This window comes from Lissotriton vulgaris, chromosome 4_1, assembly GCF_964263255.1.
Source record: "Lissotriton vulgaris chromosome 4_1, aLisVul1.2, whole genome shotgun sequence".
In the NCBI taxonomy this organism is placed as follows: Eukaryota; Metazoa; Chordata; class Amphibia; order Caudata; family Salamandridae; genus Lissotriton; species Lissotriton vulgaris.
In genome coordinates this window covers 1,204,612,170-1,204,637,164 of record NC_141691.1, presented here as the reverse complement: position 1 = coordinate 1,204,637,164, position 24,995 = coordinate 1,204,612,170, and the positions used below count along the sequence as shown (strand labels likewise).

General features: G+C 42.2%; 1 protein-coding gene across 1 annotated transcript in view; it reads left to right on the top strand.

Annotated features, from left to right (window-relative positions):
- The first annotated feature begins 299 nt into the window (after nucleotides 1-299).
- LOC147723041 (molybdenum cofactor sulfurase-like) overlaps nucleotides 300-24,995 on the top strand; it is a 1,924,377-nt gene continuing 1,899,681 nt past the window's right edge. Inside the window, exon 1 of the mRNA XM_086965414.1 lies at nucleotides 300-528. Coding sequence (XP_086821540.1) covers nucleotides 375-528 — 154 coding nt within the window. The 5' untranslated portion in view covers nucleotides 300-374. The remainder of the gene's footprint in view (nucleotides 529-24,995) is intronic.

Below are 24,995 nucleotides of genomic sequence, written 5' to 3'. Positions count from 1 at the left end.
TTAAGAGCGCGGTGCGCATATGTTGCTGCCCTTAAAGGCATTACACTTTAGTAGTAAAAACAATGAGTGCACTTTGATTCTATTTACACTGGAGCACATGATTTGACTAGTCATATACATATGCTTATGATTTTCAAACATGAACCACTATTTTATACGTTCGGCGGCCAGTCAAGCATAGAGAAGGGCTACAGTACAACTTTGGAGACCTCTGTAATCATTCACGCGCCCATCGCAAGCAGAAGTGTCTACTGGCCCCGCCCACAAAGGTGTAACGCACTCTTCCTGTTTACTAATCTCTAGGTTCACGCGCTGCGAGGAAGCACCGGCTGCTTCGGTTTCTGCTGCTTGTCTAGTTGGAGCAAGAGAAGAGCATGGAAAGGCCACAGCACCTCTTCAGCAATGCCACCAGGACATGGGACGAGCTGCTCTCTTTCAGATACTTCCAAGAGCTGCCCCACGCGCGGGGCTACGGCTACGAGGGCAAAATTAAAGAAATCAGGGAGAAGGAGTTCAGCAGGCTCGGAGGTAACAGTGAAACACAGAAGTCATACATTTGATCTGGCGGGGACATTTGCGATCACTCTGATTGCAGGATTGTAGGAAGGGAAAGAATGTAACACGTGTTTATTGTTTTCGCTTTTGGGATGATGCAGGAGTTATTGCAACATAGAAAGTCTATTATGACCTTTGCTCTTCAACCAGGGAAGAGGGGGCTATTTCTTATTGGAGACATTTGAGCCTTTGGAATGAACACATGATACGGCCCCAATGCAGAGAACAGCGTGTGCTTGTTTGTTTGGGAAGAGTAACCTGGTCTTTGCAAGGCGAAATATGCGATCTTATAATTTAGGGTTTACGTCATTATTTGATTTCGCTACTGTCAGTGTTTTTAGTGGGCAGGTACTGTCAGGTGGTGCTGGTGGGGTGTATTGCATATTCAGATTTTGCAACAGGCACACTTGGCACATAATGTTAAATTATATTATATAACAAGCAGAGTGCACAAGAGGGGGTTTAAGGGGGCAGTGGAAAGGGGTACTAAGTGAGAAAAAACACAATATTTTGTAAAATAACCAAAGCAGAGACGGAGAGAGTGCGTGTGTACATTTTTGTTTGTTAAAATTCCTAGTGAAATCCGACTGACACCTCACCATACCCCCACTGAAGGCACCTGTACCCAACTCTTTAAAGAAAAATGCATTTATTAGAGAGGTGTAACACCCCAAACACCCCCTAAAGCTATACCACATGTCCCAACATAGGTACCATAATGGTAGATTACTAGCACCTCTCAGCATCTACTCTTCAGTAATGGAGCCATGCATGTGTTTTCAATAAAACCTTGCTCAATATAGCGAGTACACAGACAGTCCAGTTTCATGTCACTGTCGATCATATTTTTTATCCAACTTGAAAAAGCACCGCTTCAAAGTTAAATCTCCACCAAACATAGGTGATAAGTATATCATCAAAGAATGTCCCAAATGAAAAAGACGCTGAATCTTGATTGCAAAAAGTTCAAGGTTCTTTTAATAGTTCATTTAAGAAACCAGCCAACGCGTTTCGTTCCGTCAAGCGGAACTTCTTCAGGGCGTAATAGGTGTCACGTATGTATATTCCAAGTCAAAGTGTCTTATCAGTATATATCCATTCCCTCTATGCAGATGTTCCAAAAGAAATTAATCCAAATTCAAGCAGATATTTTTCGATTTTGTTTCACTCTAATTTCTCCGAAAGATACGAAATGTAATGTTTGCCTTAGTATTCGGACAAGCGCACTTCTCACAATCCAGAGGTCCCACTTCTTATGCTTAAACTTCAGATGTACTACATGAGTCGCTTTAAGGTAATAACCTTAAAATTGTAACATGCGCATTTCGCACCGTCCAGTGGTCCCACTTTATGTTCTTCAGTTGGAACGCAATGTGAAAGTCACCTTAAGGTAGTTACCTGTTAGGGTCGGTCCCGTGAACCTCGGCTGGCGTCTCCAAATCTGCACGCCACGTTCTTTCAGCAGATAGTTTGTTGATGAAAACTCAAATTTGCGGTAGAAAAATTATTACAAGTGTCTCAATGTTTGTAGGGCACACATGCCCAGCTCCAAAAAACTGGCTGAAATATGCCCAGAGAATTATCCGGAATTCAGGAAGACGATATAGAAAATGGTGCTTTCTTTTGACATTTCCCATTCCAATTGGTAACATTCAGATTTGCCCATTGCAAGGATGGTAATACTTGTGTGCACGGGTATTGCAGAGTGTGGTTGTAGGAGATACATCTTTTTGCAGGGTTGTCCCCAAACGTTTTGCTTCTTCCTCCTATGTTTTTTCCTGACCCGCTGTTGTTGGTTTTTAGGACTCAGGTCACTTTATCACTGCTGATCAGTGCTAAAGTGCATATGCTCTCTGGGTAAATTGCGTTATGGATTGGTGTTTCCATGATTGGCATATTTGATTTACTTGTCAGTCCCTAGTAAAGTGCACTGAGTGTGCCAGGGCCTGTAAATCAAATGCTACTAGTGGGTCTGCAGCACTGACTGTGCTACCCACATGAGTAGCCCTGAAAAAATAACTCTGACCTGCCACTGCAGAGTCTGCACGCAGTTTGTACCCAGTTGCCAGGCACTACCATTCCTTTTTCTTACATGTATGTCACCCATGAGGTAGGCCCAAGGTACCCCTGTGGGCAGGGTGAAGTGTATGTAAAAGGTAGGACATGCCCTCATGTGTGTGGCATGTCCAGATAGTGAAATACTGCCAATTTCTTTTTTCAGTATTGAAAAGCTATCTGACCCATAGGAAAGCATGGGAGTTAGTTTATAACATCCTATAAATTGATTACAAATACCGCACACCATTTGATATTCCAGAAAGTCCCAAATTCAAGAATGAGAGATCAGTTTCCAACAACAAATGTATGTCCGTCCCCAAAAAAATGTTGGTCATTCAAGATTCCAAATTGTCCTAGATAAACAGAGTCCATACTTTGTAGTTTGGATGTTAATTTATTTTTTTGTGTTGTTACATCCATTAAAAAAAGACTGCCATTATGCCAACACGTGTTTTGTCTTTCCTTAGACTTTGTCAAGGCTGAAATACAAGATTGTAAAACACTTGTGTAATAACAGTTTTATCAAAAAAATATCTAAAAATTATCTTCCACCCATATCAATTTTGTCAAAAACTAGAGATCCAAACATCACAATCAAGTTGGTACATGCTCAATCATAATCAAACTGTAATCCAGTATCACAACTGCAATAATGGACACAAATTATCTTGATTGATGGACTCCTACAGGTCCCCACCAATATCCACATTATTTAAGAAATGTATATAACAATAACAGACATTATGTTAAGAAATTGTGATAGTAGACACATTGTTATGCCTAGCCTATATCTCTCTCAAATAATTACTCGTAAAGATCTCAAGGAAGACACAAAGAACTGAAAAATAATCTTAGTAGTTTAAGAAGTGCCTTATAGAGTAGAATCACCCAGTGTTTGTAAAATAATCACCAGAAAACAGCGTGAAGTCTCAAAGAGTTGACTATTAACCTGTAAAATGATTTCAAAAATACTACACAAACTTAACGCCCACCAATAGGCAAAAACGATTGTTGTTCTATTGTTCATCATTTGACACGACTCACTCATACTTCTGGTTGAATATAGTCCACAGCTGTTGTAAAGAAAGGACAACAGTTTGAAAAACGTCCCTATGGGCTTAGCCCCCAAATTCAATGTCTAGTATATGTATTCCCACAAATACTTGTTATACCTGGGCAGATAACAGTCTTCCTTATACTCAAATAAACCTTAGAACTCTTCTCGCACATACTGGAAAATCTCTCACCCTTCTCACAAGATTATTCTCCAATATCTTCCTGGGCACCCGCAATCCGTGTCCCAGTAGTTGTCCTTTTGTAAACGCCATCTAAACTAAAATCATGGAGGGGGAAAAGTTGAAAAAATATCATCAACCATACATCAAAAAAAATGTAAGTCCCATCAGTCCAAATTGTACTCAAGACTGAATCTGTCCCTCTAGCATACTGTATAATAACTGATTAAGATTGAGTCTTTCAATTAATTTCCAGAAAAAAAAGATTCACCTTATAATAAGTGTCGGTTAGTCTCTCAAAGGCAACACCATCTGCTATCAAGTCTCTGGTGCCCCCAACATATAAAGGGAATAGTCGAAAATTAATGTTATTAAGCACCTGCTATTTTTCTGGGCAGGAGCACTTCCCATTCAACTCAATTTCATAGTATCACTCTGAAATATAGATACAAATATAGTCGTCCATTAATCTCCCCAGCTGTACTTTTCATAAAAACAGTCCTGTACGGGGTGGCCCATTAGCATAAACAAAGCCATATCACATGGCCCGTTCTTAAGTACATGTCCTTCAACCCTCGCAGCATCTTAACATTATATACAAATGGTTTGTGTCCCATCAATTAAATGGTTACTGCTGACTAGAATAACGGACACGCCGGTCTAGAACCTTGATGCGTTCAAACCCTAAAGAGAAAACATATTGATCGCAATCAGTCTAATGACAATTATAATCTTTATCGTTCCGTATTTTCACCGAATAAGCAAGCTAAAGGGCCAAGAATCACCACAAATCATGCGTGGTGTGTCCTTCAGTTCATCCCCATTTTCCTGGCCGCGTTGTGTGCGTTGCCACCGCGGCACTTTCAAATGGAAAAACCTACATCAGCTCATACGTTCCCCACCTGATAGATCATGTGATAAAGACCATACAAATTGTAGGTGAAAACAAAAGAGAGGTCATTTCGTTTCTCTATTCTAGCCGTCATGTTGGAGGTATGAAGCCAAGTTACTGCACGTTCTAAAAACACGCAAACCCAACGCTCACACTGCAACACCTATGTAACTGGATCCGCATCGCTGGATTTTGCAGAGTTTGGAAGAGGGGACTGCTAGTCCCAGGACACCCTGCTCTCCCACACGTGAGTGCCCTTGGGAGGAGCCCACAAAGCTGCTTGCGTCACCCGCTTCGCAGGATGCAAGCGCCGGGCCAAGGGCGGGCCCGTTTGAGCCAGTTGGAGACCAGGTGAGGCCAGGCTGGGCCCAGTCTCTGAGACTGTTCACCCCGCAAGGTTATTCCTCAGTCACATACTGCGGTTTTATTCATCAGAGGAGCAACACACATGAACTTTGTTGTGTTAGTTTTTCTTTTTACATTTTATTTTGTTACTCCTATTTAAACCTACACCAGAGGATGAACCTGAGAGAGGGCAAGGGGAGAAAGGGGCCACCCTCAGGAAGTTTGGTGGGGACATTAGGTCAATTTTTTTTACAGCCAGTTCGGTTCTTGCACATGAGATAGCCATAACCGAGCGCCGTCTATCCTTTGATCCCCAGCTTTCTCAACGGTCATCTTTGGGAGCTTCAGCTTCTGCTCGCACTCCCGACTGTTCTTTGGTTGTAGATATTAATTCCTCTGACAATGCAGGTGATGTTGGTCAGTCTCCTAATAGGCCATTGGAAACCTTTCTTGTGTTGGACACTATTCTCCAACCTGCTGTGTCAGTACAGACAAATGCAATACTCACCTGAAGTACTCCACCTCCACGCATTGCTACGAGGTCTGCCCCCAATGCAAAAACAAAACTCCTGTTCCAATCCCAGATCCTCCACTAAAAAGGAAGCGGGGGTGACCCTCAGAGGCAGAAACCTGCAAAATCCGAAAGGACAATGAAAAATAGAGGAAGTGCTACATCAACAAGATCAACAACGGGGTTCCCGCTTCTACCATGCCTGGAATTTTAACCTCAGAGCTCCTGAGTGATTCCTCCGGTGAAGCTGAGGCTATGTGGAACAAATTGGGGAATTTGATTGTATTATCACTAATTCCTATCATTGATAGACTGTCTAAGATTCGAGGAGAGACTCAATAATTTTGAACTGAAGGTCATGATGAACCACAGTACTATAGAGGGTTTACTGATACAAACAAACCAATTAATTACATCCAAGTAACCCAGTAGTCACAAATCCTAACCCCCCTAATCCTCCTGTAACTAGGTTGGAGTCATTTCCGGCAGGCATTATTGGTGTTGTTGATATCAGCCATGCAGCTGGGGTAGTTGATGCGGGAAGTAAAGTGGGTGAGTTGGGGAATGTGCCTAGTGGTTTTGATTGGGCTAGCCTGTGTGCTCGGGAAGGGGGGGGTAGGTAGACCCTGTATAGGGCCAGCTAGTGGTAATGTACATCGGCCCTCTATTCGTCCACTAGTAAATCAGGTAAATTCTATACCTGGGCCAAATGGCCGAGTACACCCCCGGATGCATGAGGGTTTGGATAATAGCCCAGCCTTAGAGGGTTCATGGGTCTTGCATCTTCCTCCGGCCGCCGCTCCTTTGGTGGTGGTCTTGAGGAATGTCCCAGTATTGCAGGACGGCCAGATTGAAACCACCGAACAGCTGATGGCTAAAACCATGCATTGGCTTACAACACAACTGAAGGAGGTTGGGGTACAGGACTGGGACATCTGTAATCAGATGATTATGGCCAGACGATCACCATGGATAGGATACTCTACAAAGGATGGGAGAGGGGACTGTATAGTTGCTAATTTTAACAACGAGTTTGTTGTTAGATTTCTGCTAGACCATCTAGGTAGCACTAATACAGAGCACCACTCTGGGAAAATATCTCTTCTGCCCCTAGGGTTCTTTTATTAAGCTTGTTATAACCCTATGATGGGGTGGGCAATGCCGCGTGTAGCGCGCCATGCAAGGGCATCCCACAGAACTCCACATGGTCCATTTAACTTAAATTTAGCTAATAGATTTGCTCTCTGTCTGGTCTAGATGCCTGCGACTGACTACAATTTGCAAACCCGCCCTTGTTAGAGAACACTGCTGTCCGGCCTGTTTTTCTCCCTGTGACTGTCCTGAGTTCCCAGATAGCTACGTCAAGTTCTCCAATGAGCACTTTGAATAGGTCAACTATAGTTAAGGGGGCTAGAACTGCTTTCCCTTTATTAACCATATTATCATGGAACATTGCTGGCCTCCAAACAAAAATATTTTCCTCTGAGTGGTCATGCTTCATAGAGAGCTAAGATATCATCATGTTCCAGGAGACCTGGTCACTGAATACGATTTTTTCGCCCTTGGTTTTTGGCATTTGGCAAATCAGCAATTGCTAGTCATAAAGGGAGGCTATCTGGGGGTTTGCTTATTTGGGTGAGACAGCAGGCAGGCTGTCAGGTGGAGGAGTTAGCAATAGATAACCCTGACATATTGGCTTTCAAAATTTGTTTTTATCATGGGCTAGGTCTCATTTTAGTCAATGTCTATGTAAGAGGGCTAGTGGGTGGGAAAGCCTTTCCTACCATCTCAAAACTTGATTCGTTTATCAAACCATTGAAAAGGGCATATCATCTAGTAGTAGCGGGTGATTTTAATTGTACATTTGAGCCCCTGGGTTTAGATGATGGTAGCTTAACTGGGGACGAGGATGCGACGTGGGGTATACCATTGTTGGAGGTCACCCCGATTAACAAATGGTCAGAGGTAGTGCTCCAGTTAAAAAGCCTATCTCTGGAAATGGGTTTGAGGGCTGTAAACGGAAGGTCAAAATCTGATCGTGAGGGTACCCACACGTATAACAACGTGATAAGAAGTAGCAGAATTGACTACTTCTTTATCAATTTAGAATTGTGGGCAAGGTTAGATGATATGAAGGTCCAGAGTAGAATTGAGAGTGTTCACGACCCTCTAATCTTAACTTTAAAAATCACTGGCCAACCAATAGAAAGGGTGGGCACTGAAATAGCCACGGCTAAGGTAATAATGTCCAATGACTGCCATAGATTAAAGTGGGCAATGGTCGCAGAAGACAAGGGCACTCTGGACCTGATAAAGTTAACCCTTGAAGATACCCTATTAGCTCTCTCACAGTTTGATTTGGATGAGGCATCTCTGCCTGCCCTCACAAAGGTACATGAGGAGCTATTCACAAAGTTGAAAGTTTTGTTTACAAAAAAAAAAGGAAGGGAGTTCTAAGCAGGTCATACGGAAATCTGCAAAATGTTATGATAGGCATGCAGGGCTGCATTCGCCCACCTCTCCCAAGCTATCAGGACGGGTTTGCCGCATGAAGTTAGGGAAGCCTGGACTGAATATAAGGAAATCCAGCGAAGGGCAAAGAAGACCTTCGATGAAAAAAGATGTCGGGATTTTCTAAATGCAAGTAGTGGAAAAAGCTGGGTGGGTTTTTGGAAAATAGTCAAATGGGGCTGTGGTGATATAGGGCCCTCACCAGTTAATAATGTTCCCCCCTGAAGCATGGGTCATGCATTATCGGACCCAGTTTGCTTGTACGATTAGTAGCCCAAGTCACTACCCACAAATATTGTATGACAATGTGTTAACTTTTGATTTAGCTGAAATTGAGAAGGTCCTCGATGGTGTGGCAGCAGGTCGGGCTGCGGGTCCGGATTGCATTCCAGCAGATATTTTTAAATCTGATCAGAAAAATTGGCTTAAATATATACATTGCATGGTTAATGGTCTGGCAAGAGGTGCTCCTCTGCCAAAATCTTGGCGTGGAGCGGAGATTATCCCTATTTGCAAAAAAGGGGATCGCGCCAGTCCAAGCAACTATAGGCCCATAAGTCTTAAAGACACCATGCAAAAGATTGTGGCCAGACTTGTGCTGAGTAAGGTAAATATGTGGATAGATAACCAAGAAATTCTATCCACTTTTCAAGCGGGTTTCCGCCCTTATGTCAGTACCATCAATCAAGTTTTTAGATTCATGATGATTTATTGGAGTACTGTGGTTTTTGCAGGGGCAACTCTCTATGCTGCATTTATAGATCTAAAATCATCATTTGATTTGGTGCCGCGCTTTAAACTGTGGGACATACTTAAGAAAGTAGGGATGCCACCTGAAATTGTAAATTTTATTATTAAACTTCATGAGTTTAATTATGGCCAGGTTTGGTTGGGTCAACAGGGTGAGTTAACAGACAGGTTTCCTGTGAATAAGGGGGTAAGGCAGGGCTGTGTTTTGGCTCCTACCCTCTTTTCTTTGTTTATTAATAATGTTATCTCATATTACTCTGAGTACCCAACCGATGCCCCTACTCTTGCTGGTACGAGGGTTCCACTTTTAATGTTTGCAGATGACACTTTAATTTTATCTAAATCACAATCGGGTCTGCAACAAGCCCTCAATAGATTCACTTTATTTTGGAATGACCATGAACTAGTATTCAATGTTGATAAGACTAAGTTCATGGTGCTGCATAAACATAAAATTGTGAAAGGCAGAGTAGAAATGAATAGCGCACCTTTGGAGCAAGCTGACACCTTTACGTACCTGGGTGTAACAATGGGTAAGAGGATGAATTGGAAGCCTCAGATAGATTTACTAGCCCTTAGGCACAATTAACTAGCAGGGGCCCTTTTAAAAGAGTACCGGCTGTCTTACACCAAACCGATAGGTCGAGCATTAGCCATATATAAGGGGAAAATCAGGGCTTCCATAATGTATGGTGTATGAGGCTTCAAAAATGTAGCCCAAAATATGTATTTGAGATATTTGACTGGCCTTCCACAATCGTCTCCCCTTAAGCCTCTATTATTAGATTTGGGAAGTATTTCCATTGAGGAGGCAGCAGGATTTAGACCACTAGCGTATTGGAGACGGCTATGGACAACCCCTGAGTTAGTACCCTATGCCAAAGCAGTCAAGCATATCAGAGAAGCTGATATGTCCTCAAAAATCAACTGGCTGAAAAAAATTAAGGGCACGCTATTTGACATGGGGCTTAGGCACTTGTGGGAGGACCCAGAAGGGAATCAGTTCCCATCAAAAAATTATTTTAACTCTCTATATAGGGGCATGGTCTGTCTTAAGTCCATGTCACTGGTGGACGGCGCTTCCCTGACATGTGTCTTTTTAGACCTTAAGTATGAATATAGGTTGGAGACCTATTGGGATGTCATTACGAGTCCTGGCGACAGGAAACTCTTTCACCAATTTAGAGTGGGCACCCTCCCCTTAAAAACTTTTACGGTAAGATGGGGAGATGGAGATACAAAATGCACCATGTGCACATATCAGGAAGAGTCTATACTCCATGTATTATTTGTGTGCCCTGCATGTAAGAGTCCCCGCAAAAAATGGCTAAAACCAAACTGTCTAAATATTGGCACAAGATCATGCCAAATAGCATTGGGAATCTAAAAGACAGATACAAGGGAACATGTGGTCATAGCTATGGCTAAATTCTTGAGCTGGACATGGGCCCTCAGAAGGAGTAGTTTGGTTGCCAATATAGGCTCTATTCTGCATTAATGAAGTGAACATTATTATGAGCGATGTTCCCCCTCTGATGGGTATTGTGGGTATATTGCTTCTATGTGGTTCCCTTTTTGATATAACTAATGAAGGTACATTTTATTTATTATTTTTTTAAACATAATTAACTTTTAATAATAATTGTATTTGATAAAGTCTGGCACATTTATTTTTATATAAATGTATTTTATATGTGTCTTTTATGATTGAAAAATATCAAATAACACTAATTGAATTGGATAATTTGTATCGCAAATTAAGTATCTCCCAAAGTCCTTTTCTGTCAATCATTTTATTACCTTAGGGTAATAAACTGATTGACAGAAAAGGACTTATATAATCTTAAATTGAGGCGAGGGCTGGAGGATATGTACTTAAGAATGGGCCATGTGATATGGCTTTTTTTTTGCTAATGGGCCACCCCGTACAGGACTGTGTTTATGAAAAGTGCAGCTGGGGAGATTAATGGACGACTATATTTGTATCTATATTTCAGAGTGATACTATGAAATTGAGTTGAATGGGAAGTGCTCCCGCCCAGAAAATAGCTGGTGCTTAATCATATTGATTATACAAGGAACATACAATTTGGATACAGCCTATAGGAAGTAAGCATTATAAGTTTAAATGCCTTACCAACGTGACAGTATTGATGTGACTTCAATGATTGCATTAAATGGTGCAATGATAGTCTCAACTGGTATTTGACTGATCAAGGTATAATATTAACCATTATGAATCAATCCATTCTTGTCTCACGTCTCGGGATTTTCGACTATTCCCTTTATTAGTTGGGGGCACCAGAGACTTGCTAGCAGATTGTTTTACCTTTGGGAGACTAACCAACACTTATTATAAGGGGAATCTATTTTTTGGGAAATTAATTGAAAGACGCAATCTTAATCAGTTATTACATAGTATGCTAGAGGGACAGATTACAGTTTGATCATGATTGTGCATGTACCAACTTGATTGTGATGTTTGGATCTCTAGTTCTTTGACAAAATTGATAAAGGTTGAAGATAATTTTTAGATATTTTTTTGATAAAACTGTTATTACACAAGTGTTTTACAATCTTGTATTCCAGCCTTGACAAGGTCTAAGGAAAAACGAAACACGTATTGGCATAATGGCAGTCTTTTTTTGTGTAAAACTTTTTATTTGTTCCATCATGTCAGTAACTTGAGCTGATTTTATACATAATAAATCTGTACATCCCCACATTTCTACATTATACAGTTCCAAATACAGTGCATATACATTGTTCTTCCAAGAAGTCATAGTTTTAAGTAGACTCCACCTCCCACCCTTCACCCTTCATCCAATCCTGAGTCATCACTGTCATTATCCACTGGTGGATCACAAATATTCCCCCTGTATTCATTTCATGTCCCCCAGATTTTGGTCCATTTCCTGGGGCACCCTCTATTACTAAGCACTGCCGTTTCAGTTATCATAGCCTCGTCCATTTCTTTGCTCCATGCTGTTAGTGTAGGCACCTTCATATAGTTGTTGAAGACGCTCAAATGTTACCACCCCCCTCCCTGCCACAAGTCCCCTATCTACGATATCCCTATCTCGTCCCATTGGTCAAAGCCCTTGCTGTTTCGAAGTCTTCCCAGTTTTTTGTTGTCCCATAGTGTTGTGAGTTGTATCAACACTCCCCGAAATCCCAGTTTTGTCTGTGCAGTGTGCCATATCATAAAGATTATATCTCAGTGGGCCAAACCGTGTCAATGCCAATTTTTAATCATACAAGGGTGCAAGCATACCTCTTATACCAAGTTGTGCTCTATCTGTCCTATATGCTGGGTGGGAGTGCAAGATATGGAGCCAGTGATTAATTACCTTGAGCTGTGCTGCCCAGTAGTAAAGCTGTACATCAGGTAGTGCTATTCCTCCGTCGTACCCTCCTCTCACCAGTTTGGCCTGAGCTATCTGTGGTGGTTTATTACCCCATAAGAAGCCAGTGACCTGCGTTGCGATGGCTTTAAAGTAGGTAGGCATCACTGGGTTTGGTGTATTCTCCAGGACATATAGGAAGCGGGGCAAGGCCATCATTTTAAAAAGTGCTGCCTTACCTAATAACGTTAGTGGCAATGTCTCCCAATGACTCACATCTCTCCTAAGACGTTCTAGTGGGGGCTGTAGGTTTTTATTAAAAAATGCTTTTGGGTCTGCTGTGATGTGGATTACTAAGTACTTAAACATACTTCCTGCTATTGTAAGCTGGCAGTCATCAGGAAGAAGTGGCGGAGGGCCATGAAGCATGTAAATTATTGATTTGGACCAGTTAATGGTGTATCCTGAAGCCACGCTGTAGGCTGTGCACACGTCCAGGAGGGACTTTATAGAGTGTCTGGGTTTGGTTAAATATAGCAGTATATCGTGGACATAGAGGGACACTCAGTCTTCCCAATAGTCTGTCCATTTGAGGCCGCGTATTGTTGGTTCCCACCATATCCATTCCGCCAATGGTTTGAGGACCAATGCGAAGAGTAACGGCGACAGTGGGCAGCCCTGGCGCGTGCCTCTCACCAGGGGGAAATCAGCTGGCATGTGGCCATTGGCTGTAACATGTGCCATGGGCTTTGCGTACAAGAGCCGAACCCACGTGCAGAATTTAGGGCCAAATCCTAAATGTTTTAGGACTGCAAAAAGAAAGGGCCCCGTGCACTCTCCTCAAATTCAGGGCTGTGTTCCTATTTGGCATACATCCAGACTGGTCGGGATGTATGAGTGCCGTTAGGTGCGGCGTTAGCCTTCTGGGCAATAATTTTGCGAGGACTTTGGCTTCTGCGTTTATTAGGGAGATGGGCCGATATGAGGTACATCGATCCGTCGGCTTACCGGGTTTTAAGATCGCCACTATTGTGGCCGTGCGTTGGTCCAGGGGTAGTTCGCCCCTCTCCGAACTATCTAGGAACATGTTTAACATGTGAGGTGCAGTAGTGGTTGCAGGTTTTTTATAAAATTCACCCGGAATTCCATTCGGACCTACAGCTTTGCCTGACTGCAGCGCCCCGATGGCAGCCGTTAACTCGTCTACCGTTAGGTCGCTCTCCAGTTCGTCTGGCGCTTCCGGCGTTAGTTTGGGCATGCGAAGATCTTGGATATACGTCATCGCCTCCTCTACGGACATTTCTGAGTCGGAGGAATAAATCATTTGGAAGTGTTGTGCCATCATGTCTACTATTATGTGGGGATCAGTTGTGCTCTCCCCTTGCGCTGTTCTTAGCTGTGCAATTCATCTTTCACTTTTTTCTCTACTGTCTAACCACGCTAATAGCTTCCCTGCTTTGTCACCAACTTCATATATTTTATGGCGCGTATTCTGTATCTGTTGTCTAGTCAGTGTCGTGAAGTGTTCCTTATGTCTGTGTTGTCGGATTCAGAGAGTGTCAGCTGTGTCAGGGGTGGGGTCTCCAGCGTGTAGGGTCTCTGCTGCATGTAATTCAGACTCTAGATTCTGTAATTCTACCTGTCCTTCTCTTTTATGTGCCGAGATGGATGATATGGCCCGACCTCTGACTACCGTTTTGAAAGCCTCCCAGAGGGTAGTTGGCGAGGTCACTGATCCTATATTTTCTTGGAAGTATTGGGCTACTCCTTTTGTAAGGTCCTGTCCGATTTTTGGGACCTGTAAGTATCCAGGGCGAATCGGATAGATTCTGCGTCTTATCTGTTGGTGATATGTGTACTTGAGCAATATTGGTGAGTGGTCAGAAATGCCCCGGGGTCGGATTTCTATAGAGTCTACATTTTTAAGACTGCCTAGGGATCCTAGGAAATAATCTATCATGGTCAGACTGTTATGAACTCCCGAGTGATAGGTATACTGGCGTTCTGTTGGGTAGTGTTTCCTCCATATATTTCTGAGACCCATCGCCTCTAGGAAACTTCCCAGTTGTGTTCCTCCGGACGTATCTAGTTTGGAGCCTATCTAAGGTATTGTGTATGGTTGCATTAATATCCCCACCAATAAGGAGCTCTCACTCCGGAAGGCTAAGCAGAAATTCACTGAGGTCCGGCAGCACGACTGTATGTAACGCCGGGGGAACATTTACAGACTCTATATTAAGGGGTCGCCCCTCCCAATGTGCACTTATCGCTGCAAATCTCTCCAGCTCATCATATTTCACGCCACTCACAAGCAGTGGGAATTGTTTCTTAAGTAGTATGCCTACTCCCCTTGTAGTGTAGTTCCTAGTTTCCCACTAGGCCCTGCGCATTGGAATAACATAAACAGTAGTATCGACGTGGAACTGCTTATATTCCAGGCCTCCACTGACTATGCTAAACTTAATTGGGTTGTGTTACCAACTAGCTCAGAGGTCACTGGAAACTTTCTTCTCTGCATAGGAAGTGATCAGCTTCCTTGGCACAGACAAGAAGGGATTCAGTTTTCCAACAACCGTGCAACATGACAACTTTGCTCCTCAGATTAAGAGTCGATCTCTAGGGTCGTGTGAAACAATAGACACAGATTTCACTCAGTCAGTCTAGTGCAGTTTACTTTCACAGTATGTAGAGAATAGAGAGACGGGCGTTTATCAATAAAGGGTTAACATTTATTGAACAGTCTTTCTTCTCGTACAAGAGAAATGTATTGCCACAATTGCAATAACTGTTATTATAAAAAGTACGTACAGTAAGATAAGAATTGCGAAATAGAACTGTAAAAGCATTGATATGGTTTCTTAGCCATACAATGGTTTAAAAGTAATAAAACATAGATACAGTCATATATACATTAGGCTAACATACTCAACTGGTGCTTCTAACTAAGCCTACCCCAGTGTGCCTGACCTAAGCCTAACACGTGAAAAGGGGAGTAAGTAAGTAGCTTAAGTTAAGTTGGTTTTGCCAAGGTTTGTTTCAAGAATTCTCGTCTAAGGGTTTAGTCAACACCATACCTCTGAATAGAATGATGGAGGATTGGTATCTCCTTCAGGGGTCTCTCTCGATATCCCAGTCACCTGCGAGGGTAAACTGGAAGCGCCGGGACTGGATTTCTCTGCACGAGAAAGGCAGCGGCTTCTCTCAGCGCGTCGAGGAAGGAGGGGTGACAGCGTCCGCGGGCAGCTGGGCTGGATGTCTTCGCAGAGGACGGCTGCACGGCTCCTCAAGCGTACTGCACCATAGGTCGCGCTGTAGCGGCGATAATGGTAATCAGTAGCTTCACCACCACAGGATAGCAGGCTGCAGCGACAGAGTGCTAGTTTTTACCAACACAGGGTCATGCAGGCAGCTGGCATCAGCAACAGGTTCGCTCACAGCTTAACAGCTCACAGCTTCGCATTGCTTAAGGCAACGTTGGTAATATTTATACCTGACAGGTGCCGGGTTTGACGCAAGTTTGCTGGACATAAGACGTCAATTAAAGATGTCACTAGGAAGTGACAGTTATCAGTTGCTCATTAGAGTTCCATTACTAATCAAAACATAGCAAGCGGGGATTTCCAGGTTTGCTAAGTTTTTATCTTGTTGAAGAACTCGGAGTGTTATCTAGGAATATCAGATAGTGACTGCTGCACTGTCATTGCACTAATTGGTCGCAAAGGAAGTAGCAGAGAGTCATGCTGGAATGTGGCTCTGTTCGTGTGAGGCCAGAGATGACTTTACAGAAAATCGCACTTGAACGGTTATGCCAATATAGGGAATAAATGGATTTATAGCCGAATAGGGGCATAAGGTCACAGTATCGATCAGGAACCTAGATAAGCACGCAACACCCACTCCACGTATACATGTCCATCAAAATTACTAAAACTAAAGCAATTAGATGCATGTGTAACATTGCCCACCCCAAAATACATAAATGCATTCGAAATAGGCGTACTTGTAATACATGGAATTTAGGTACTGTACGTTTTTTAAAGCATAGTAATCATTCAAAAGGTATTGCATATGAAATCAATGAACGATTATGCAAAAAGAATCACACATGAAGTATCTCTGACAGAAGAAATGCGAGATAAATCATCACATAAAAATGCATTGTAATAACATGTGTGCTAGAGGCTGGTGTTATGTTGTTATGTCTCTAGATGTGTTTAGAAATAGAAGTGTGAAGCTTCTGTTCTCTAAGAATATTTTTCACGTTAAGCAAAGAATTGTTCGTGCCAAAAGGAGATGGTCAATATTTTTAAAAAATGTCCAATTCAAAGAAAATAGATTTCCAAAGCACTTGGCAGTTTTTTGTTGATCAAAACTGAAGGCCGAATTCAGAGTTCATGGGAACACTGTGTGTCGGAAAACTTCTCAAAAGTTATTGTTTCTCTATGGGTGAGAACATCGTATCAGACAGGCTCGCAAAGAATTGGTCTACAAAATCAGGTGATAGTTCAACCAAATTAGATAGCGCTGTAACTTGGCAGGTGTGAGAATGATTGCTGTCATCGAAGGCAGGACCAGCAATGCTCACAGAACGTTGTACCTGGATGATGTTGCTTTTGTCACTCGCTCCACTGTTACCACTTGGCTGTAGTACAGGAGTCTCCACGAATGCCGTCATCAGGATTGGTAGCCGCTGGGGACAACACAATGCGTGAGCCGTTATTGGACTTAGCAAAGTATCGACGTCCATTGGTACTGCTGATGGAAGTGAAAGACAGATGTCCAACACGCATTCCTCGCCGCAAAGCATACACCGTAGCACAGGTAAAATGCAATTTTGCCATATTGGTCTGAATGAAAGGAACCAGGTCATGTTTAGATCTCTCAGCCTGGCCAATCCGAGGACGTTAGTTATCCTGTCCCTGTAGCGCATTGCTAGGATTGTCTCTTCCATTCCCATGGGAGCTATGTCTGAGCCGAGGTTTGCCATAACGTAGCAGGAGGGTCAAAAATAGAATCCCTGCGACGAGTCCAAAAAATAGTGGAATACCACCAAAGATGGAGTGCACAAAATTAGGAAAGATTCCCAAAATTGCCTGGAAGGGTGTTAGCAGTCCCGTAAAGACTGTCTTAAATATGCCTGGGATGTTTGTTGCACTAGACATGTTAAGGAGTTGGCTAAACATTTCTACGAAATGCACGGGGCAATTTGTTGATAAAAGGTCATGGACCTCAGTAGCCGTCCTTGCGACTAGAAGATCACACGTCTCTTTAGATGACGTTATAGGCACTGTTGTCTGTAAAAGTACAGATTTCACTTTGCTTAATGTATCAATTCGTATAGAATAGAGATTCAGACGAGGCCAGAGGGGAGTCACTATGTCTGGAGGCCCGCTCGGAAACAATGCTTGCATACAACATTTGACCATGGACGTTACTTGTACTAGATAACTTTTTCCGGGCGCGAGGCCACAGCACCTGTGATCCGTTCTAAGAATGTAACTCCCGTTTGCAAGTTGCATAAAGAAGGGCTCTATCTGAGTTGCAGGTGTGACTAGCTGGTGGCATGAAAGGTTCTTAGAATTGCCATCACATGCTCCGTGTAAATTAATACCCTGACACAAAAGTATACCGCTTAGTGAGTGTTTACAGTTGTCACCACTAAGAAATACATTTTTGTCACTGTCACTATAGCAAGAATGAGTGTATGGTAATTTCCATTCGGATTTTACATATCCCTTACCCAATTGTTCATATTGGCCAGCAGGTATGTACTCAAGGCATTTATGAAATCGGAAAGTTGTAATCGGAATTGTGATAATTCCGTGTATTATCCATTCAATGACAGGACTCTCTGACATTGTCAATGGTAATCTCTCGAGTTTCTCGATGCTCAAGATTGTATAGTCTGCTCCTTTCTGTGCCAAACTGATCTGTTTATCAGTAAGGTTAAAACTGGAAAATAATGACGTTGTGTTGATTAAACGCCAAGGCACATAGCCTGAACGAAGATTTTGCAGCGTCCAGCCTAATTCTATAATAGAGCGCAATTGAGACTGGCCGTGTTGTAACATTAGCAAATCTCTGTCTATCACATCAAAGGCAGAGGATACAATATTGTCCAAAGAATATATTCTGGAAGACAGAGTCATTAACCCATTGTCTACTACAGAAAGTGATTTCTCCAAATTAATACGATCAATTTCTCGTATTTTTTCAGCAGTTTCAATTTGCTTTACTTTCCAAGCCTCGTTGTAAGCAGCATAGATACTGGTCGCTATGAAACGCTTTTGACGCTGTTTGCGTGGTCCAAGAATGAAATCGCGCAAATCAGCACCATCTTTTAATAAAGACAAGTGTTGCTTAATTTCAGCCAGTGTGGATGTTGTTAGCCATTCAAGGCAGAGTTTCCCTACACTGTATGTTGTTATAATCCCTGGATGTTGTCTCTGGGAGTATCTAGGGTCTAATCTGGTCATTTTTAAACCCTGTGTTTTATTCAGGAACCTATCTTGACAGCTATTTGTGTCTGTAGGCCAGATTAACCACTTTTTCCAATCAGGATGTGTTCTGTTGAAATGTAAAATTTGTGACACGTCTAACTCAATATCAGCTGTTGTATTTTCAGGTATTGGCTTTGGTATAGACGGTGTTTTAAGGTCTTTGTTCTTAGCTAGGCCAAGACAAGATGTTTGGTGTACAGTGTCATTTAAAAATAACATTTGTTCTGGTATCATGCAGGTTCTAAACAGTGCTTCTATGCCTTGCACCTGCCAATCTTTTGTACCCCAAATTGTTTTCGTTTCAATATTATTTTTCCAATAATCAAAACCAAATGTCATCATTTTGTCATAAAATGCTTCTGAATATATCAATTTAGAATTTGTCAGCATTGTTTTCATTCCTGTTTTATCTAACAGTTTGTAATAAAACGTTTCTGCATCACTGGTGTTAAACCCTGAGAAGTATTTGAATTTCTCAAAAAATGCTTTAGAACTGCTTTTAGGTGGTGTAGCACAATGTTCCCATTGATTATACATAAAAACATTTCTAGGCTGTGCAGATTTATGCAAGTAATGATCCCCATAGTGGGTGTAACAGAATAATTGCTCATAACTAGATGAACCTTGTAAATAATCATGATCTGTGAATCTAGCTGACATTACTAAATCAGACATCATGTCATTAATACTGTTAAAGTCACAATCATCAGAGAATGTACTAGGAGTCACAAAGTCACTTAAGGAAACCTTTAGTTGATGAGGATACTTCAGGATTTCGACCGGACCATAGATCTCATAGTCTGTTTTCTCCCATACTACCCCACCAGGTATTGGAATTGCTGTGACATTTACTGTTGGCAGTTCTCTTTTCTTCACGTGGGATGATCTGTGTGGTTTCAGGACTAGGTTGATGTTCTGACTTGCTGTGTCCATTGTAATATATTTTCCTTCAATGAATTTTCCCAAACACAGTACCATGATGAGCCAAAGCAGGAGGAAAAATACACCTAGACCGAACCAGAACTCTAGCCAAGGAGAAATAAGGTAGATTTCCTTCAGTTGATGAAAGAGTTCCGTTGCTTTTTCTTTAAAAGACTTTTTTGTTTCTGGCATCACTTCGGGGTCGTTTAAATCTTCAGAGAAGTTGTCGAAGTTGATGAAATAACCAGAGGCAGTTCTGTCAATTGATGGGATTGTTTTTTCAATCTGTCTCTCGGTAGCACTTTCTGATGCCACATTAGTGTAGACTGGTGTTGTTTCTTGACGAACTGTTTCAATCTGTGTTCCAAGAGGCACGAGTTCCATGGCATTATTGCATAGTCCTTCATTGTGCACTGCAGGCTGATCGAATGTGATTAGTCTTTCAGTTTGAACCTCTTGGATTGTTGCAAGTTTGGGTATTCTGTTGTTTCTTGGGAGTCCACTGGGCCTACTGTTGATTATAGGCCACATGCTTGTGGTTTTACCAGGTCGATGGACACGACTCTGTTCTCCTTTTTACCAGCAAGGGGCGGTAGCACAACTGATCTTGTTCCGGTGACTGCTAAGACAGGTACTGCTTTTCTGTAAGAAGGCCCAAATTCCTTCTTCACCGCGATCTTTTCTCTGACTAGATCCCCAATCTTTGGAATCCAGACAGGCCTTGCTGGGGCTGTTGCGGGTGGTGCCTCGTCAGTGGTATTTGGCTGTTGCTTTAACTTTATGTTGCTTAATGATTTTCTTGTCTCATTCAATTCCTGTAAAACAGCCAAACGATCTTTTACATCAAAGTGCTTTGTTTCTTCTTGTACCACTGACATCTGACTATCGAGGTCCTGAACGTTCATTCTAATTCCGAACAATAGTTCGTATGGGCTGAAACCTTTTAGAGAATTTCTTGGCATGTTGTTAAGACTAGTCTGGACACTTATTAAATGTTTGACCCACCCAGCGCCTGAACCTAATACCTTCGCAGTTATAGATTGCTTTCTGTCCCGGTTTTTTCTTTCTATCACACTTGTGCGACGGACAAGAATACCGCAACCCAATTTTCATGCTAGCCATGGCCTCCTTACAAGCTCGAGAGCTGAAAGCAGGACCCTGGTCAGAATGGAACGTGGTAATTGCGTATATGCCGATATGGACTCGCTAATCTTTTATAACCGTTCTAGCGTCAGCCGAGTGCTGGGGGCCTCATTTTTTTTAAGTGCTTTTCGTCTTAACTATTAATAGGACGCAGGATGGGGTGTAGGCAGCGTTACGCTCTTTCTGACTGGTAGCCGGTAGCAAGGTTCGCTACTGCGATCCCTATTGCAGTTTTCACAGTTGTTTGCATATATTTGGTGTTCTACACTCATTCCCGGCCACCAGAATACGGATTGTAATTCAGTCAGTGATTCCTTGATCTCTCTGTGCCGTAGACCCAAACCCATATGTGCGTCTGCTATTAAAAATATTCTCCTGTTCGTGTTTGGAATTACTCTATCCCCCACTCCAGGGATTCGAGCAAAAGGAACGGAGTTTGCATCAATTATGTATGCATAATTGAGTGGATAGTTTACGGGTAGTGCTGCACAGTCGCCTTTTACGGTCGTTTTTACTGCCAGCATGGTTTCCCCGTCTATGTACTTATCTGTACGCTTTTTTGTGGCTACGGAAGCCGGTTTGTTTGCTTCCGCGGTGGCTGTATTAGCCAATGAATTCCCTGCAACGTGAACGCCATCACGTTGAAGACTCTGTGCGTGAATCACGTGAGTCTTTTGTAGTTCTTTGTGTAAAAGAGCTACCTCGTTCCAGAGCTTTTTATGCTTTATTGTGGCACCTGTGTCATCTTTGTAGTCGTTTTCGATCCAACTCTGCAGTTTGTTATTGTAAGAATTGACGCAAAAATGAGAATCGCACACTATAAGTGTGGGGAATTCGCGTTCTGCATTTTCGAGCGCCATCTTTAAACATCTGATTTCAGTTCTCTGAACCGAACAGTACTTTACAGATTCAGTTTTTGTTATTTTCGGTTTGATTTTACCGCACAGCCAACGACATTTAATGATCGCACATGCTGCATCGTAGGATTTTTTCTCTACGTTGAAATGCTGTACAGAGCTATCTGTATAGATTATACAGGCATATAATGGGAGAGGCAGAATTTCGATTGGCAGAGGATATTCTTCCTCATACTCTAAATCATTCAGTTCTTCGTATTGCGGGGCGAAATAGTATTTCACGTCTTCCGCTCCTAGAGAATCTATGCACTGTATCCATTTTGGATCCAGTGACACTGTAGGCAGGTTTACTGGGCTGAATAGCGCTTCGAAGGCGGATTCCGCTGTGAGGATGTTAATCCTTTTGCCGTGTGCTAGTTCTCGTTCATTTGCTAATGCGATTTGCACTGCGTTCACAGTTCTTTCTGTGTGACTGAATGTTTTTTCTGCTTGTGTGTACAAGTGAGATTTAATTGAAATTGGTACCTTTTCTCCCTCATTAGAGGTTAGGTATGTGAATCCGCATCTTCCTGGGATGACTCGGATTACAAGATCGATCGTGTTGTCACGTGTATCTAATTTTGTTTTTGCTAACATGTCTGTTTGCAGTGATCTCAAAATTTCTGTGTGTTTTTGAGTCCAATTGATTTGTTTTAAATCAGGTTTTATTAGTTCGTAGAGAGGTTTAACCCTCTCTGCGTAATTTAGTATGTAAGTTCTTCCGAAATTCAGAAAACCTAGTATTGATTGTAAATTCTTCAGCGTTTTTGGAGCTTGGAGTACAGCGCACTTCTCTAAGAAGTTGTCCGCTAGGCTTTTCCCTTCACTTGATAATTCGTACCCTAAAAACAGTACTGTCAGATGGGCAATTCGGGACTTTTTAAAGTTGAATTTGTAACCCTCTGCTGCGAAACCAAGTATAATGGTGTTCACTCTTTTCAAGTGAGTATCCAAGTCGTCGTCTGTGAGATAAATATCATCTACGTAAGATAATGCTTCATCATCATAGATTTGTAGTAACTCTGTTACCCTAGCTGAGAATAGTCCTGGGCTGTTCTTGAACCCCTGTGGGAGTCGACAGAATTTTTTCTGTGACCCAAATGTGGAGAAAGCGGTCAAGTATCTGCTTTCTGGTGCAATGTTTTGACAAAAGAAACCATTAGAAATGTCTAATGTCGTTTTATATTTTTTCCTAACTATGTTATTCATTAGGGCTGCACTATGCGAGTTTTGTACTGTAAAAGTTTTGCAACATGTATTAAGATGTCTGTAGTCCAAAACTAGACGATATGAATTGTCTGGCTTGGAGACAGGAAACAAAGGATTGTTCATTTGAGAGGTGCATGTTTCAATCACCCCCTGGTATTCAAGTTGATCTAAGATCTCCCTGACCTGTTTTTTAGCTTCTTTCTTTATGGGATACTGCCGTTGGGCAGTTGGTTCACTTTTTAGCTGGATTTTGTGAGGCGGTGAATCCTCATCCCATCCTACATGATTTTTATATAATGCAGGTGCCTGGGCTACTGCCCATTTCCGTGCATATGTATATTTTTTATGAATCGGTATGTGATTCGAGAAGGCAGGCATAATTACTTCTTCGCCACGAGGGCACTCCCTGACAAACTCCGGGGGCCAATCTTTTTCAGCTAACAGAATATCATAGCCTTTTGAGAGTTTATCCCAAAATAGACCCTTAATTTTCCTAGTCTTATCACCCTCCATACGCAATGTTATTTCGTATATTTTATGGGGCTCGCTAAGTCTGGTGTCGGCAGTTTCAACCTGAATGTATTCATTCGTGTCCACTGTCTCCAGATGACTCATCAAGATCTTGCGCGCTATACTGATTTCTGCTGCACTGTCCAACATTGTCAATGCCCACTCCCCGTTTTTCAACTGTGTCCTCAGTATTCTCGGCATGGTTGATTACTCTAATACTGGCTACCTTCTTTTTCTGAAATTGAGATTTCTTATTTTGAGCAGGTTCCTTGTCTTTGGACTTGGTGTGCTCTCCTGGGTCTGACCGTCCTCTTCTTTCCGAATTCTGTGGAAAAGATCGAGAGGGACGTGTATCAATACTTTGATATCTATCAGGTTTTTTTATATTATCCCTATTTCTAAGGTTATATCTTTTCTCAGAGGGCTCCCGTTGGGGAGACTGGCGTTCTCGAGTCGGAGTTCTTTCCCTCCGTCGAGGAGACCTTCCTCTGGACTGGAAACTTTTTCCTTGGGAGTGGATTGTTTATTTCCATCCCAGCTCTTTTTAGGAGTGTTTAAATTATTTTTAATAAATAATTTTTCAGGATTTTCGAGCAGTTGGGGCTTAACTGGTTTTCCACCCAAGCTGTCTCTACCTAATTCTTCATAGCATTTTTCTATGATTTTTGCAAGCTCAACAGGATCTTTTATATCTGTTTCCCTCAACTTCTGGCGAATCGCCACAGATGCTGCTTCTCCCTTTACGTTGGCTAATAATATAGCCGTGACCTGCTTGAAATCTTTCAGTAATTTCATACCCAGATTTAAAGCGGGTTCTGGACCGAATTCATTTTGAATCTGTTTTAGCACTTCTGGTATTACCGCCATAGACGGAACACCGTGTGTTTTTGTGTAAATGGAAGCAAAGACTGTACACCAAGTGTCACAGTCCTCCACGTGTGGTGCGATTCCCATAGGAAGGCAGATGGTCAAGATTCTGTGTTTCTCAATAGGGGTAGTATCAGGAAATACTGCCTCTATTTGAGTTATTTTCTGGGCTAACCAGAAAGGAATTTGTTCCCGTTTTACGGGTGTTTTACCAAGACATGACTGTATGTTCTGTGGTGTAATTTTATTTGTGTTCCCCTGATGAGGGGTCAGCTGTGGTGTATTAACAGCTGGCTGGACTGTTGCAGTCCGTATTACATATTGGACTAATTGCCTATGTATTTTTATTAATGTGTTTAGCTGTGCTAACAGCTCTTCTCTAGACATTCTTGCAATGTCAGGATGTGGTGTGTAGCTGGCTAGAACCGGCCACGTGGCTCCTGGTCTACCTAGTGGACCGAGCCTGGTAATGTGATCATTGTGTTTTAGGGCACCATTAAACCAGAGCAGGTGCTCTTGAAATTTAAGTGGAATTTCAACCTCCTCGAAAGGGGCGTACTCATCCGGAGGTTCCTCTATTTTGTAATAGTGAAACTCTTGTGTTATAGCGTTTACCGCTGGAAAGTTTATCCATGAATAGAATACCTCTGTCTGCCGATACTCGTGAGCCTCTATCACGAAAATTACTGTACCACCTTGAGGTGTCAGTCCGTGTTCTATAAGTTTTAAAGTTATAGATCTTCTTAAC